Below are 17,044 nucleotides of genomic sequence, written 5' to 3' on the forward strand. Positions count from 1 at the left end.
AACTGTTATTGTGTTTATGTTATCTAAACCTTGCATTTTTTAAACATTCTAATCCATATTAAAATTTGACAGATTGTCATTATTATTATAATACTAAAAATAGAACAATATCCGGGTATAATTTAAAAGTAACACCGAGAAGTTAAGGGACACACGGCACTATTTATTCTTCGATGTAATGGGATGGACAATACTTCAAAGCTAGCAGTGTTGCTGTCCCTGTTCCACAGCCACTGTTATATTAATAGAATCTAGGCTCGAAATAAACAATATGTTCTTTATCGACCGTGATCCGACATTTTCTTCTCGAGTTATGACCCTGTACTTCATAGTTCCGACCAAATTTCGGCGGACTATAGTTTTGAAATGGCGCATTTGTGCATCCCTTTGGGCTCTCTCTCTCTCCCTCTTTCCCTCAATCTTCAGCGTTATTATTATTTTCTTTTTGCTACCAAACTGCGAAACAAATTTAAGTTTACATAGCAATTTCCAAGTTTTGTATCGTAATCTCAACAGCGAAAGAAATTAATATTATATTACTTTACGTAGACATAAAATAATAAACATTTTTTGTGTATCACACAGCAGTATGATAATGAAAAGCAAAGTAGGGGAAATAAAAGTAGCAAAGAAGGACAAATAACAATTATATTTATGAAATGCTGTAACATCGATATTCTACAATTTGTCTAAGCTAGTAGCTGGTTTTGAATCAGTCCATATGAAGTTTCTTAAAAATAAATTTTCAATCCGCTATGACTTCAAGTTACGCAGTTCACGAAATGAACCTTCATTTTTATGAAAAGAAAAAAAAAAAACTTAATTTCACATAAATGTACATTTCCCAAATTAAGTTGCATCCAATGCTACTGGAATTCAGTTTTTTATTATTATTATTACAAACATTTTAAATTGAACACTATTTTTTTTCGTCATTTTATTGCACAAAAAAGAGCGTAAATTGGGATAATGCTTTGGAACAACTAGGGCAGAAGGCAGTCTCATGTTTTAGCTGCTAATTCAGTTTCCGAAAAGTAAGCTCGGATCTTGTATTTCAAGAGCTCATTGAGCTGCTTTCTCTACAGATAGAATAAAGTGTCGAAGTGAATATGGTCTCTGTCGCCAGTTCCACAGACAGTTTCCTATAATTTATTATATAACCCGCAGTATATTGTGTTGTTGATAACCTAACAGACACAAAGAAAAAAGTCAGGTTTACGACGGGATTCGACACTGAGCTTTAACTGTTTGCATGATCGAAAGAGAACTGTTCTGTCATGAAGGGAATACAATGATTGACTATTTTCTGTTGATTCTTCCTTATTCAACACAAAAAATGCAGTATGTTTTCTATTTATTTATTTATTTTCCCTTAACGTTCCACTACCTTACAAACTGCGACCACTTATTCCCTCTTTTCTTCTCTACCAGGGATTCAGAAGAACCAGGCGTCTGAATGGTGTCATAAAGTATCGTAACCCAAAACAAACTCGACCATATCGATTTGCTTAGGAATCAGATGGATTGTTTTTGTGAGACCTAGACCAAGTTCAAGAGTATGTTATTTAACTGATAAGGAAACAAAGGGGCTTGGTGTGTACGAACGTAACTTCACCTTAAATAGATTCGTCAGTGTCTTCGTGGTAGCTCGTGTGTTCTCCAAAATTATTGTTGACAATGTCTTTAAGCAAACCGAGTACAAGTGTGGAGTTTTCTTTTTTAAAAAAAATTAAAATTAAAATTAAAAAAAAAAAAAAATGCTACGAAGTCAAGCTCGAAGAATTATTTTTTGTGTTTACAATTTTTGGAATCCATAATAATAAATTTACAAGACTTAGATTCAGACAATGACGAAATATCAACTGACATAGACAATAGTGAACATAGTGGGGAAGACGAGTCTTTAGCAGTTCCACTGGAATAAGTTAACAGGTAAGTAATTTACTTGCTATATATATGCTTCTAGGATGCACAGTCAAAATTTAAGATTTTGCTCGAATAATATATTTTACATTGTGAATAATGTTGCCAGTTTATGCGTCTCATAATCTCGGCTGGAGGAAAATCGAGAAGGGAAAGGGGAGTCCGCAATCCGGCAATACCATGCAGCATTGGCTACTGCTCGTAATGCTTTACATCTGAAACACACAATAATTATTTATTCATAACATTTAATGTTAATTTTGCAGGTGAATCAAACCTTAAAACTAAAGAAATATCATTATTTATTTTATAGTAACAGTTCAATTCCAAAAGCAAAGCTAGTTCATTCTTAAAATTCAGAAACAATACAAGGTATCTAGATGTCGTTTTCTCGAATCGATTCCGCATCTCAAGAATAGATTTCGTCTCTTCCACTGACCCTCTATTTAAACCGGAAGTAGTATAAATCAACCATGTCCGCTTTCAATGTTGACTGCCATAAAATGAAAATGGTAATATAAAAACTTACATAGCGTCAAGCGGTTTTCAAGAATCGATTGCGCGTCTTAAGAAAATACTATTGAATCTTCATCTGTATCTATCTATTAAGACGGAAGTGGCAGAAATTTACTACTTAACAGTTTCATCTCTTACTACCCCTGTATTGCGTCTGGTTGTTATACATCTGTTTGAACATTGAGTTTGCACAGTTTGGTAGTCTACCGTAGTTTCTTGTTAGTGTTGAATGAGTGGTGTAATCATATGCTTGACAATTATGTTCATATACTGTATTTCAATGTTGACTGCCATAAAATGAAAATGGTAATATAAAAACTTACATAGCGTCAAGCGGTTTTCAAGAATCGATTGCGCGTCTTAAGAAAATACTATTGAATCTTCATCTGTATCTATCTATTAAGACGGAAGTGGCAGAAATTTACTACTTAACAGTTTCATCTCTTACTACCCCTGTATTGCGTCTGGTTGTTATACATCTGTTTGAACATTGAGTTTGCACAGTTTGGTAGTCTACCGTAGTTTCTTGTTAGTGTTGAATGAGTGGTGTAATCATATGCTTGACAATTATGTTCATATACTGTATTTTGTAATGAACTCAAAATTATGCCTTATCTGCAGTGGAATGCCTTATATACAGCGTATTTATGATTGTCAACAATCATTTATTTTTCGTAACTTTAGCTTTTTAAAATCTATAGTACACAATTTTAATGTAATTACTGCATTGTATCAATTCATCTATTTATCTTAATAAAATATTGCCATTTGTAACAATAAGAAATCGCAATCACAACTTTTTAATTTCATTTACTAATTCACTAATCTTTCAGTCATTAATATCCCATAATTCAAAATACCTAAGTCTTTATTTTCTGAATTCTTCGTCTTTATGCGACTATAGAATACACATACCTTAACAAAATAGTTCACACCAGCTACTACTTGAGTTTTATAGGCCTTTGCAGTAAACTCAGGTACAGTGCGACCCAGCTTTTCTTCCACTTTGTCTTTCACTTGAATACATAATTCCTGAATCTCTGCTGTCGCTTCTTTTACCCCACTGGGACCTCCAACTAACGGCATCTGGAAAGTAATTAATATCTTACTGAAATGATTTTCGCATATTTCTTTAGTAAATAGTGAAAACATCCTATTTCTATATATAAATCACATGTAAAACATTTAGAATTGAAACTTGTTACATTACAAAATAAGTACCTGCTATATGAAACGGTGGCGCAGTAGATTGGGAGGTTGCCTTTAAATCTCTTAGTAAAGACCTAGATATAGAATGCGGTAACAACACACAGAACATGCGAAAGACAAAAATATTTCAAGATTATTGTAGAAAAAATTAAATATGAGTCCGTATTTTAGTAGTTCTGTTTTATAGTTGTATATTGAAACAACATAGACGACTTCTGCCAGACATACAAGATAATATAATTTGCAAGGACTCTAACGCTAAGTTAATATAATAGCACAGCGGCAAAACTGATAAAAGAAAAGGAAAGGTGGGAGATCTAACGATGAATATAATTATAATAAACGGTGAATAAATAAACAAAGGAGAAGAAAGTTTCTATCTAATAAAGAAAAAGTAAAACAGGAAGATATCTGGAATACAATAAAACCACTCCAAATTGAAGAATACTGTGACCTAAACGAATTAGTCCAGAAAGTAGAAGACCCAAGGAGAAAAAAATAAATAAATAAATAAATAAATAAAAATAAAACTAACCAGCTGAGAATGCTCCAAGAACATTGCCAGAACGAACTTAAAAAGAATTAATTTTTCTTATTAACTTCTACAGGCTTTCCATTTATAACTTCCTTGTGTACTAAATTTTTCCACATGCTTTGCTTATGAGTTCTGTTAAAACGTTCTACCATATGTTGTTTTATGAAGACGCATGCTGAAAATGGAGGGCTCAACATTGAAAAATTCGCAAAATCTCTATGACTTATGGTTCCCAAGATACGACTCCTTAAATCTCCCGAAATTTGAACTTCTTTGGCCAATATCTGGGGGACGATGGCCAGTTCGACAGTGGCCACCTGTTACTACTTTATGCCAAATGTTCACCATCCTCTTAGGTATTGATCAACACCAATATCATCTCCCTATGACTTACGGTTCCCGAGATATGGCTCCTTAAATCTCCCGAAATCGGAACCTTTTTGGCCAATATCTCAGGAACGGCAAGAGTGACTCGGAAATTTCCATCATTTCTTTGAGATAGTTTTTGACGTTCTATCAAATGGAGGGCTCAAAATTGAAAAGTTCACAAATAACAGACATAGAGAATTTAGTAACGAACTTTTTAAGTTCGTTGAAAATAACAACACACACGAGTAAAAGACAATAATACCTTCTGAACCAATGAACTGCAAAATTTAAAGAGGAAAACCCGAAAAGCTAGGAAATTATACCAAAACACTACAGATAACTATCAGAGAGAGAGATTAAACAAATATAGAGGCTTAATACAAACTTATCAAAATAAAATAATATAGCTAGAATAAATGGTACGGGCCACCGCACTAAACTTTCTCGTTACAATTTCTTCAATTAAAACATATTGGGCTACAGTTATCAATGAAACATGTTCTTATGAAACACGAACGAACTTCTAAAGAGTTTTTGCATAATTTCACCCAAAGAAAAATCAGCCTCTTGTAGATTTTTCCGCAAGAAACCACTTACGTCATATGTTACGGGTTATTAATAAAATATTTGTTTAGAAAATAGTACTAAAATCGCATAAAAGGTATTTTATAAAATTGTAAAAAACAATTATTTCTTGTGGACAATCTTATGCAAGTGATTTATGCAACATTATAAGAACAATAATGGAATATTTATTTATGAAATATGACCGAAATTGCCGTCATTTACGAAAAAGTAGTCTGAAAAGAAACCCGTTCTCAAGAGTAAACTACTCCTCGTTTAATTTTTTAAACACAAACATGTTATAATATATTTTCAGGTTACTAATGAAAAATTTATTTATGAAGTATGAACATGACTGCCTGAGTCGTTTTTAAAAAACTTGTCAAAAAAAAAAAAAAAAAAAAAAAAAACTTTGTAGATCTTTACAGGACAAGTGACTTATGGCATACTGTGAGGTTACTAATGAAATATTTATTTATGAAATATAAACAAAATCGCCTGAGTCCTTTTCGAGAAACTTGTCCGAAACAAAACTCGCCCCACGAATAAACTTCCCTGTCTCGAATTATCAGAGAAATTACTTGTACTACATGATAGGGTTATTTTTGGAAAATTGATTTATGAAATACACGCAAAATCGTTAGAACCGTTTTTGAGAAAATAACACTTTTTGATTTTTACCCTTGAGTAAATTAACCTTATTTTTAGGAGTAGGAAGAAAAAAAAAAAAAAAAACCCTAAAGAACCACATAAAATGTTAAGTTTAAAATTTGAGGCATGTTGAACAGTATGGTGAGTATACATCAGGACGAACACACGAACAGATGTCGAAAAATGATTGTTTAGATATCTATGGGCTATGAAACGTGTAAATCAGTTGAAATCTTGAATTCGTTTTTTTTTTTTTTTTTTTTTTTTAACGATCACTAAACTTTCTTCTCTCCTTTTGTCCCCCGAAAGTAAAATAGAAAAGTTGACAATCCTAAGCTGAGGAGAACTTAAATATAGATCTTCGGGAAGAACCCTATAAAATAATAAGCCACAAAGAAAAAAAATCAATATTTGAAAAAAAAAAAATAGCAAATATACTAAGGATTAGGAAGAGACTGCGGAAAACCTGATAAACACTTTATTGCCTCAAGATAACCCTCAGGAAGATAACGAAACACAATCACAATTCAGACAGTTAGTTAATAAAGGGTGGCTCCTATGGAAGATGAAAAAGAGCAAGTAACATATCAATAAATCATACAAAAAGTAACATATCAATAAATCATATAAAAAGGTTAAGAACAAAAAACACCAGATCCGGATTGTATAAAACCACAAATCTACTAAAAGACTGAACACACATCGCCGCCATATTCGTCGAGGCTATTCAATTTGTGTTTTAGAAAAGGAGAAATCCCCTAAGATTAAAAGGTTCAAATTTAGTAATTTTTAAGAAATGTGATGATAAAAAGAACGACGGCTCGAAACCATATAGACCTACATGGATTTAACAGAAGAAGGAAAATCAGAAAAGTACCAAATTGTAATATATGCCGATATAAGGCGAGTTCTCGACAGCTTACGGTGGCCTGCCCTTTTCAAAGAACTAAAACCAAACAAGACCTTGTAGAAAATAATATGAAATTATTGTAGCGGAAAAAAAAATTGCAAGTACTAAGAAGAAACATAATAACTAATTCTAAATGATGTTCGATTTGCGGTCATAGAATTTGGTGCCTGAAAAAAACGAAATGAAATCTTTAAGTTTTACGTCCCACGGTTATGCCGGTTAGGCTAAAGAAGACGGTGATGATGAGAGATGAGTGAAATGGTGGAATGAAGAAAGTGTGAGGAAACGGGAGAACCCCGAGAAAACCCACGAGCACGGTGTTTGTCCACCACAAAGTCCACACAGCGCGAGCTGGGATCGAACCAGGGACTCCAAGCACCGGAAGTGAACGCTTTACCACTGAGCCACTACACCCCGCTTGGTGCCTTAAAATCCAACTATGTTTACATCTAACCAATATGCAAGAGACCATCGGAGTTGTGGGATACGCAAATGATTTCGCAATTGTATATTCAGCATCATTAAGAAATGAAATTGAACGGAAAGGAAAAGCTATACTAATGAATACAGATAATTGGTTTGCAGAAAATAAATTACCACTTTCTGCTAGTAAAAATAAAATTACAATATTTGGTCGAACGTTAAAAAGAGATCCAATCATAAAAATTAAAAATATGTCTTGATAAGAAAGTGTTAGTTATTTGTGAATGTAGGTATTTAGGAATATATATTGATAAACAGTTAAATTTTAAAAAACACATACAAGAAATATAACAGATAAATGGAAAAACGTTGACAATTGCAAGAAGGGACTTCAGACAAAAAGATTTTTAATTTATAAGGAAACAATTTTAATGGCAATTTTAGAATATTGTGGCACGTATATGGGGACACAGGATTTTTATGAATAAAAACTTGAAAGAAACCATAACTAAAGTACAGAGATTAATTTTAATAAAGGCAAATAACATCAAAACAATCTCAGCCGAAACATTACAAATGCTAACGTACGAAGAACCAATACATCTCCAAATATTTAGAAAATGCATACAAACATGGATTAAGAATGAAGAATGGACAATATGTAGTTGAAATTACAGATCGATTTCCACAGATAGCGACATTGAAAACATAGCAACAAAATGGGATTCCCATAAATTCCGATAATGGGGAAAGGACTACGAATATCGTTCCAAATGTACGTAAAAGTACGAGAAAGCATGGGAACTGTAAACACAGAATTAATGGAATATATTTCAGGTCATGGACCACTTAAAACACACCTAAAGATACTAAACATAATTGATGACGATAAATGGACATATGGAAAACAACACACACACCAGAGCATGTGTTTTAGAAACGCGGAATAGATACAGGGTGTTTGGAAAAGAACTTTCTAGTTTTAAGTATAAATTTAATTGGGAAATGAATAAAAACTTACATCAATAAGTACATATCATGAAAGAGAATTCCTTCAAGTTTTGTTTAATGTTGGTAGACCTCAACGTGAGATCCACTTGTGGCCCTGCACACGTCGAGACGATATTCTACTTCTCGACACATATTCACCAACATTTCAGGTGTAACTGTCCCAACCGACGCGACGATTCTTTCCCCTGTTCCGCTGACATGAAATGTAGCCTCATCCTTTTTAAAAAATTGACATCATCATCAATTCTGTGTAGAAAGTCAGAAGCAAACTCATATCTTTCGATTTTATCAGTAGATTTAATTTCATGTAACAGTTGCAATTTGTAGGCGCGCAACTTAAGTCTTTCACGCACATCATCACACACAGTACCTTTAGGCACTCCTAATTGTAGACTACGTCTGGCCAATGACTTCTTGGGGCTCCGAACACAAGAAACACAGATCTGTTCAACATCTTCAGAAGTTCTCGGTCTACCTGGTGATTTTGCTTTTAAAACACTATCGGTTTCCTTGAAAGACTTTAGCCAATCACGGATAGTTTTTGCTGTAGGTGGTTCACCACCATACTGACGTCTAAAATTACGTTGCACTGTTATAACTGACTCAGTTTTCAGAAGCCGAATAACACACTGCGCTTTCTGTTGCGGAGTACACATTGTTGCTGAGTTGCTCTGCACTGCACAATTGCCTGGACTGAACTGAGGAAACTGAGGGAAAAAACAGCACTGGTGCCGTCAAACACCACAAACTAGAATAGTATATGTAACTTTGTACAGATTTTAGGACACATTAAAACTAGGGAGTTCTTTTTCAAACACACTGTATTATATATATTACAAACAATAAAATAAAAGATATAAGAAATGAAATAAGACAAGAAACTCTTATGCAGCTCTATCCATCACGACTTTAAGAGTTAGTATCTGATGAAGATAATGTTGTTATCGAAACCGTAACACTGCCTTTTAGTTTTAATAAATGTGTATATACTCTTAGTTATTCTTGAAGAAAAGAAAAAATATAATAACAATTGAAAATGACTAGAAACTCGATAATCTTAATATAACAGCAAGACATATTTTTAAAAAACTGTGGAGAGAAATACAGGATGAAAGAGAAGCAGATAAAATTAAATTTTCAGATTCGAAAATGTCGATACATTTAACTCTTTAAAACAAAATACACTCTGATAAAAAAAAATAGATTAAGCTCCTTTGAATATAAAGAGCTTAAAACTTCAAGTTTTAGTGTGTAATGTTTGTGTTTATGATGTTATTTTAATGTGTTTTATTCTTCGGAAAATGGAAAATAAAATAAAAAAGACATTGAAAAAGTTCGATAAAACAACAAATGGATCTGATGGTCCGATTTCCTATCATAAAAAGGAAAGAATCCTCGACTTTTTTTTTAGGCGGAAATTATACAGAAGAAATATGAAAAAAAAAGCATGCGTTGTCTGTATATTTTGTGAAAAAAGATAAATAAATAAATAAAACAAAAAAGAAAGAAATTAAAGCATCACTTCAAGTTTTAGGTGTCACACTATAAAAAGATAAGCCTCGTCTCATCCGACCTGAGGCTAAAATAAAACAGAAGAGAACCATAAAAAGTAAAATAGTACGTAGAGAGAAGAGAGTCGTGTCTGCCATTAGAGAGACCTACGAAAAGGCAAAGACAGGGAAAAGTAGAGGCCGAAAAAATTAAATACAGAAATTACTTTTAATTTCAATAAAACATTTACGTTTCCTGGGTTTGAAATGTATGAGGAAATATCTTCTAATAGTTTGAAATATGAAGAAACATCACCATGAAATTCACATTTGTGTCATTTTTGCTTTTAAATTTATGTTTTTAGTTTAAACCCTCTCTTTTCCTAGAGGGAGGAGCGGAGAGAAGCAACTGGTTTAAAGCAACCAATCCAAAAGTAAAGGGACATATTTCTTGCTACTATTTAAGAATACAGGTCTCTTTTTAAAGAAAAACATCGAAATTATTACTACGATTATGCACTTGCTAATAATTGAAGAGCCTATTCAACTACTATACAGAAACTGTTTTGTATGCAGGTTTCAATTTCTTTCCTGTGAGTTATGCCAAACCTTGTCCATAATTTGCAATCTGAAATTTGTAGAATCATGCAGTGTTACCTTCCTTAAAGCTTGAACTACTTTTCATCTGACGAAGTTGGAAATGTGGAAATGTGTGGTACACCTTCTTTCATCAAGCCCTTTCATTACAAATACAATACCCGTGCTTGGGTGCCAACCTTCTCTGAATACGTGGACTCACTTTTAGTCCGCGGAGAGTTTCTACATTAGTTTAGACTGCATAACAAAATAAATAAAATAAAATACAATAAAAAATAAATAAAAATCTTATCAAAATAGTAGAGTACAAAAATGATTATATGTAATTGGGTTACTGAATTTATAAACAATTACTAGATATAACTAAAATATATAAAAGATACACCACTTTGCCTGTATCTATTACGCTCAGTATTATTCTGTTTCTCCAGCATCACCAGTATCTTTTAATGTTTCAGTAGTCTGTACCATAATGATGACCTTGAATTTTTTTTAAAAATATATATATGAAATAAAAATAAAACAAGAACAAAAACATAAAAAAAAAAAACACTGAATTATGAAATCCTACATAAATATCACTTTGTGAGCTGTGCGTATTACAGTCTTGTGTAAAAATATATACATATTCCTCTCTTTTCTGAATTTAGTTTATCCATAGGAAATACACAGAAACTTGACATAGGACTTGCATGAAATACACTAATAATGGAATGCTACTGGTCCCAGCATCATTACATTATTATTTAATCCTTTAAAAAGAAAGTGTTAATACTAGTACTTTTTCTCAAGCTTCCATGAGTAATTTGAAACCATGAGCGCACAGTGACTAAGTGGTGCAGCTCTCACCTACAGCATGAGAGATCCACGATTCGATACCAGACCATGTAAGTGTGTGGTGGATAACATCATGTCTGTGAGTTTCCTCGGGGGTTGTCCCGTTTCCTCCCATATTCTCATTTCACCGATTATTTTATAGTTATTCTCCACCTTTAGCCTAAAGGGCATAACAGTGGAATGTTTAAGTGAAAGATTTCATTTCATTTCATTGAAATCATGCGCGAGAAACATATTTTTAAATCTGTCTTATTACCAATACCAACCTTCTTTCTGCTACGTGTCCGAATTCGCTCTCTCAATAATTTCGTATATTTTTACTGTGGTCTTCTACAGAAGACTGGCCTTCCTACAATTCAAGAAAAATTTATCTACTTATTTTCTACACTGAATTACAATATGGACTAAAAAACAGTAATTTCACGATCTAAATGCACAAAACTAATACTGCACTAACCATTTTGTTAATTACAAATATAAATGTCAGAGATGACAGTTGCATCTGCTAATTTCTTATGTTCTCAGTATTGGTAAGTTCTTCAACCATATAAGTATATTTCTACACAGCATGTATTTACACATCTATACAGAAGGCTATCCACGATAAAAATAGTCGACTTTGAACCACTTACCTGGCCCTTTCTCTACCACCGGTATATTCCATATGACGGCCACACGGACCCGAACGACCGCCCAGCGAAGTTTCAATGTAGTGAATTGTTAGAATGGGAAGGGGAATGTCTCACCATTTCGTTTTGACAACTTTCAGAAAGTACGGAGACAGCTTCGAGTAAGTGCCTATTTTGAGGAATCCAAATCCACAGTAGTCCATTGCTGACCAGTTCTGGAATTTCACAGGGATGGATAAAAACAGGATTACTCAAATTCCTATCTCTTCTAACTTCTTTGCGTAGAACGCCTGGATTCACTGAGTGGAATCGCTGAGTGGAGCCCTGTTCATGCTGATCCTACATATTTGCGAACTTGTCACTGTACAGGTGGGGAATATGCGTATCGTACAGAGGGCTCATGATGTTCTTCAGGAAGTAAGCCATGTTGACTTTAGTGTTGGAAGGCACTTCGATGATTGGCAGCGCTTTCTGACTGCAATATTCAGCCAAATCAGAAATCCCTTGAGAAATTTTTCCTCGCAGCTAGGGATGCAAGGACTTGAAAGAAAAACGTCCTTTAATAATAATAATTAATAATAATAATAAACTTTTTTCAACGGCTTTTGTGTCTGGGAAATTTTGGGTTTTCTTGAACATTTCAAATTTAAGATTCAAGATTCAAGATTCAAGTGAAGATTTCAAACTCTGTGAGCATCAAATGTTGTCCCATCGATAATCTAGGTTCCCCCAGTGTAAAGTTCAGTTTAGCTAAGGGATTTACGCACTTTATTGCCTTCGTAAGAAACACTACAGAGGAAAGACAAAGAGGAACATTAAAACCAGGATTCGGAAACATGTAAGAGATGCCAAAGGTAATACCCCCCCCCCCTCCCCAACACACATCGGGCTTCTCTAGAGTCTTTAAGAAACAGGTCATGAAGTTGATCAAGTGGTAGTTATGCATCCATGCTCTAACAACACTGAAAGGAATTTTTTCGAATCTTTTTTCATTAGAACAGTAAAATCTGAATTGCATTTAAGCCGGAGGAATCTAGATTATTGATAGGACAACATTATACTGTCAAATTAAAATTAAAAACAAAAATTAATTTAAACACTTTTACTTCTGAACTTATACATAGTACAAGCTTGGAAGTGGTGGTAATCAGCACATTGGAATTTGATCAGGCAACATCAGTGGTGCCCACTCCCCCTCATGTCCATGACGCGCCCCCCCTCAATTGCCTATCCGTAGGTGTTCTTCCATGAAAAAAAAATCTTTTCGATTAATTTTCACACCCTCTCAAACACATTTATATAGATTTTTAACCCCCCCAAATATTTCAATGACGTAGTTTGCGTCATAGCCCCCCCTTGTGGGCACCCCTGGGCAACATTGATCCTCACAGACAGTTTGAAATCTTTAGTTTGTGGATAATGGGTTCTGAAGAGAAAAGTGTAAAATACAATCCAATTAGCATTAAATAACATATAGTGGCATTTAATTGATGTAAAATCGTTTTTATAGTAGTGGAATTAGTATAAGTGTACATACGTTTCTAGAAGAGTTGTTATACACAAGGGAATAACCGCTCCCCACAAGAACTTTTCAGAGTGAACTTTAGGGTAAGTGATATTGAACTATTTTTTGGCAACTTCTCACTAAAAAGAGTTTGAAGTCCACGGAAGTGATTGGATTTAATTCCTATAAATGTGAATTTATTGACGAAGAGTGCACTTTCATGAATGCTCAGGGCTGTTTTCTTTTATAGGAGTATAAAATATAAATTAAAGTAATAAATTCTGCCTACCTACATCACATGTGCAAGCGATCACGGTCACAGAAATGACTAAGATATTATGAAAAGGAAGCCTAAATGGGAGCAAAGTTCGGGTGCATGATACGATTTTGTTCTCGACAAATGCACCCTAGAGCATATGTCACTAATTAATACAGTATTGTAGCTTTAATTAATTTCTTACACTCTTCATCTCTTTGAGGGTAAAAGCAGATGGTGCAAATATTGTACAACGACCTAAAAATACGATTTTTTTTTTTTTTTTTTTTTAATAATACAAATTCGGGGTTAACTGCTGTATCGCCGGACCAATTTTAGAAAATTTACAAGATGGATTGAAGAGTTTATTTTGATTTGTGAGGAAGAGTGAGTAAAAGTAAGATGAGGAGAATAGTTGAAGTTAAGAAAATACTTATTGTTATTAGTTGTTTTTAATGTTGTAAGCGGCACTATATAAGGAGGCGGAAAAGACTATTTGGCCGAGAGGTACATTGGTTATGATTTATAGAAAAGGCAGTGTGGAAATGGTGCGTAAATGACAAGATTGTGACATATCGTGTTTGAGTTTTATCGAGTTATATAAAAATAAGGAGTGTCAGTTGTTGAAATTGTGTTAAAAGGCATGATCTACTAAACAGGCGAACAGTTTAACGAAAGTGTGGGCTTAAGTTTAGAGTTGCCCCTCCAGACTTTACAACATACAAAAAACAGTGCTTAAAGTATTAAAAACTGTTACATTTCACTTAACTTCAGTACTCCGTGTGCTTCACAAAAATTTTAAAGGTTTTCTTCATTATTTTTGCGCATCCGTTACACCTGTTTACCATATTCGCCATATTTTACAACTACCATGCTGCTGAAACCTTCCACAATGCTTCCGCATCCGGCAAATAGTACTAACTTCCACATATCTTTTCTCGTATTAAACATAACTCTCCTGCCGAACTTACATTCCTAAACATCAAATAAAAACTTCAAATTATCATTTCTTACCTCATTTCTCCTGTAAATTTTCCTGATTTTTATAAAAAGCGGAGGGGTAACTCTAAACTTAACCCAAAGTGTGGAAACGAAACTGAAAACAAGAAAAACATGTAACCAAACCTAATCGTATCTAGCCTAATTTAGTACATTTTGGTACTTTTTAAAATGGCAGTTAGCATCTCCTCCAAAGCTGTGCAACACATAAGCCATTCATTTGACATATAAAGTGTTTGGCATTTATTCCGAAGTTGGGCGTCCGCTTTCGCCACGTTTTTTCGCTGTTATCTCCTTTGCACACTTTCTGCAATTTGTTATTAAGTTCATTAATCCGTGCTCTTCACAAACTTTTAAAAGATTTTGCTCGTTATCAACGTATTGCTTCACAAATGTTAAAACTGTTAGTTCATTGCCCTTGTACATTCGCCATGTTGATAACATAAATGCTAGTTTCCTTCCTACAATGCAACTATTCGGTTACCTTGCGCCAAGTAGTTTCCTCCGCTCGCCGTATAGTCCCATGTTTATAACCGCTTATATATAACAAATAAACAGATTTTTCGAGACTCTTATATATTATCAAGCACACAAACGATCAAATTATTCATATCTTTCCCGTAAATTTTAAAAATTTTGCTGGAAACGGACGCCCAACTTTGGAACTTAACCCAAGTGTTTTTCCACTATCCTCGTTTATGCGTATACCCATCGCCGCTGACGCGCCTGCTCCCTGTGGACGCACTCCCTCGCTATCGCTCGGGCCCCTCTGCTGTGCTCCTCCCTGACTTGTTTAGGTATCATTCGTGCTGTTTAGTGGCAATCTATCACAAGTTAGTTCTTGTTTTATGCACTAGTTTTTATGCGTACGTTTACACTGTACTTCAAACAATAATCACTAGCAAGTGAGCCAGGGTCACAACCTAGTGTTTCGGGGAAGAAACTAAATAACATTTTTTCTTTTCGGTTTTCCAGTGGTCCGGCGATACAGCAGTAATGTCCAAATTCGTGTCATGGTATAGAAACCACATTTTGCAGTCTATCCCGTCATATATCGATTCACTGCTGAAACAGATCGTGAAACTCAGATCGACCCTAAAAATCCACGTCCTTTTTCGTTTGGCTAAGTTATTCTATACGACACAATCTTTCAGAAGCTCGTGCACATCTATCAGTATAGGACGTGGCATGTCAAAAGATCGGAACTTTAGTTTGGAAAATGCCGGTCGATAATAGTATTATGCCTGCAATCAAGAAAAGGGGCGTGACACCACTTAAGTTTTTTTTTAATTGTGCAAATGCTACCTAAAACATAGCATAATAATTTATAGCAGATAGTTATGCAATTAATTATGCTATAACATATGATAATAAAACCTAAGTTAATGTTTCTTACCTTCGTGTATTATTCCGTACACACAAACTAAGAATGACAATTTCCTTCTCCTTTGACTGACACACTCTCACATTGTGGTTAGAATTACTCACTCTGTCAAATCATGTGTTTCGGAAACAGAAAGTTATATGGCATATGTATATCTCGTAACATATAGGAAAGCAATAAATTTCTTACTCAATGTTTATAAACAGCCTTGCACATATATTTACATGTGACGTCATGATCATAGGATCCTTCCTCATCTTTCAGAGTCAGTATTGCTAACGGCATCCCACAGAAATCACCAGAATTTCACAAGACTTTAAAACAAAATAATAGGCCTACCTGAATTTCCATATTGTTTAGAAAGATACACAATATTTAATAATTATAGTCTACATGCCGAATAGTGATTTTTAGAAGTCAAAGTAATTACGATTAATAGATAATAATAATAATAATAATAATAATAATGAAGTTAGTGGAGTGAGCGAAGATAAAAGCGTTCTTTGCATTCGGAAGATTCAGGTTCAACCGTGCCCATTGGCCAGCTATCATAACAGGTTAAAAAAAAAAAAAAACACACACACACACACACAAAATAAACGAATAGTTTTTTAAATATCCTGGCCTTATGGCTACCCGCAGGTGGTGTGGCAGTTGCACTCTCTGGATTTTCGACGGGTGATCAGTTCTTAGAGAATACATTTCAAAACATACTAACTTGCTCTTGTATACTACAGTACTTGATAGCTATTAAGTACTATAGCACTATAGTTTGTTGATTGCAGTTAATGAGGATATTTGCGTACATAATAATTATTGTTTCATATGAGGCATCATAAGTATGCTTTTATTAAATTGTGTGTATTTTCGACTGTTGTTGTGTGTCGGTTTTTCCCCCTTTGGAGAAAATTCTGCGGTCGTCCTTGCCCTTCCATTTCCCTTCTCATCATTGTTGCTTGTAAATGGATCTTTCAGCTTGCTTTTTTATTTTTATTTTTTTTTAAATACTGGTACATAGTTGTTCTGAGGTATAGTCGGGCCATGATGTATCAGTGGTTGAGCACCTACCTCTAGTGTGTGAGGTTTCTGGTTCGACTCCCGGCCAAGTAAGTTTGTGGTGGACAACATCGTAACAGTGGGTTTTCTCGGGGCACTCCCGTTTTCTCCCGCATTCTCATTTCACCAATTATTTCATCATCACTCACTTGCCTTAATTATCCATCCTCCTTAGCCTAAA

The 17,044-nt window shown here is 34.2% G+C and overlaps 1 protein-coding gene across 2 annotated transcripts in view; it reads right to left on the minus strand.

The window, feature by feature from the left end:
- LOC145686530 (cystatin-B-like) overlaps positions 1-16,071 on the minus strand; it is a 29,804-nt gene extending 13,733 nt beyond the window's left edge. Inside the window, exons 1-3 of one of the 2 annotated variants that reach the window (XM_081759927.1) lie at positions 15,820-16,071; positions 11,302-11,384; positions 3,355-3,525 (exon numbers count right to left, since the gene is read on the minus strand). In XM_081759927.1, coding sequence (XP_081616053.1) covers positions 3,355-3,525 — 171 coding nt within the window. In that variant the 5' untranslated portion in view covers positions 11,302-11,384; positions 15,820-16,071. The remainder of the gene's footprint in view (positions 1-3,354; positions 3,526-11,301; positions 11,385-15,819) is intronic. The other variant, XM_081759928.1, reaches the window with a different exon arrangement.
- Positions 16,072-17,044: the final 973 nt, after the last annotated feature.

Source organism: Thermobia domestica, chromosome 5 (genome assembly GCF_964235325.1).
Source record: "Thermobia domestica chromosome 5, izTheDome1.hap1.1, whole genome shotgun sequence".
Classification (NCBI taxonomy): Eukaryota; Metazoa; Arthropoda; class Insecta; order Zygentoma; family Lepismatidae; genus Thermobia; species Thermobia domestica.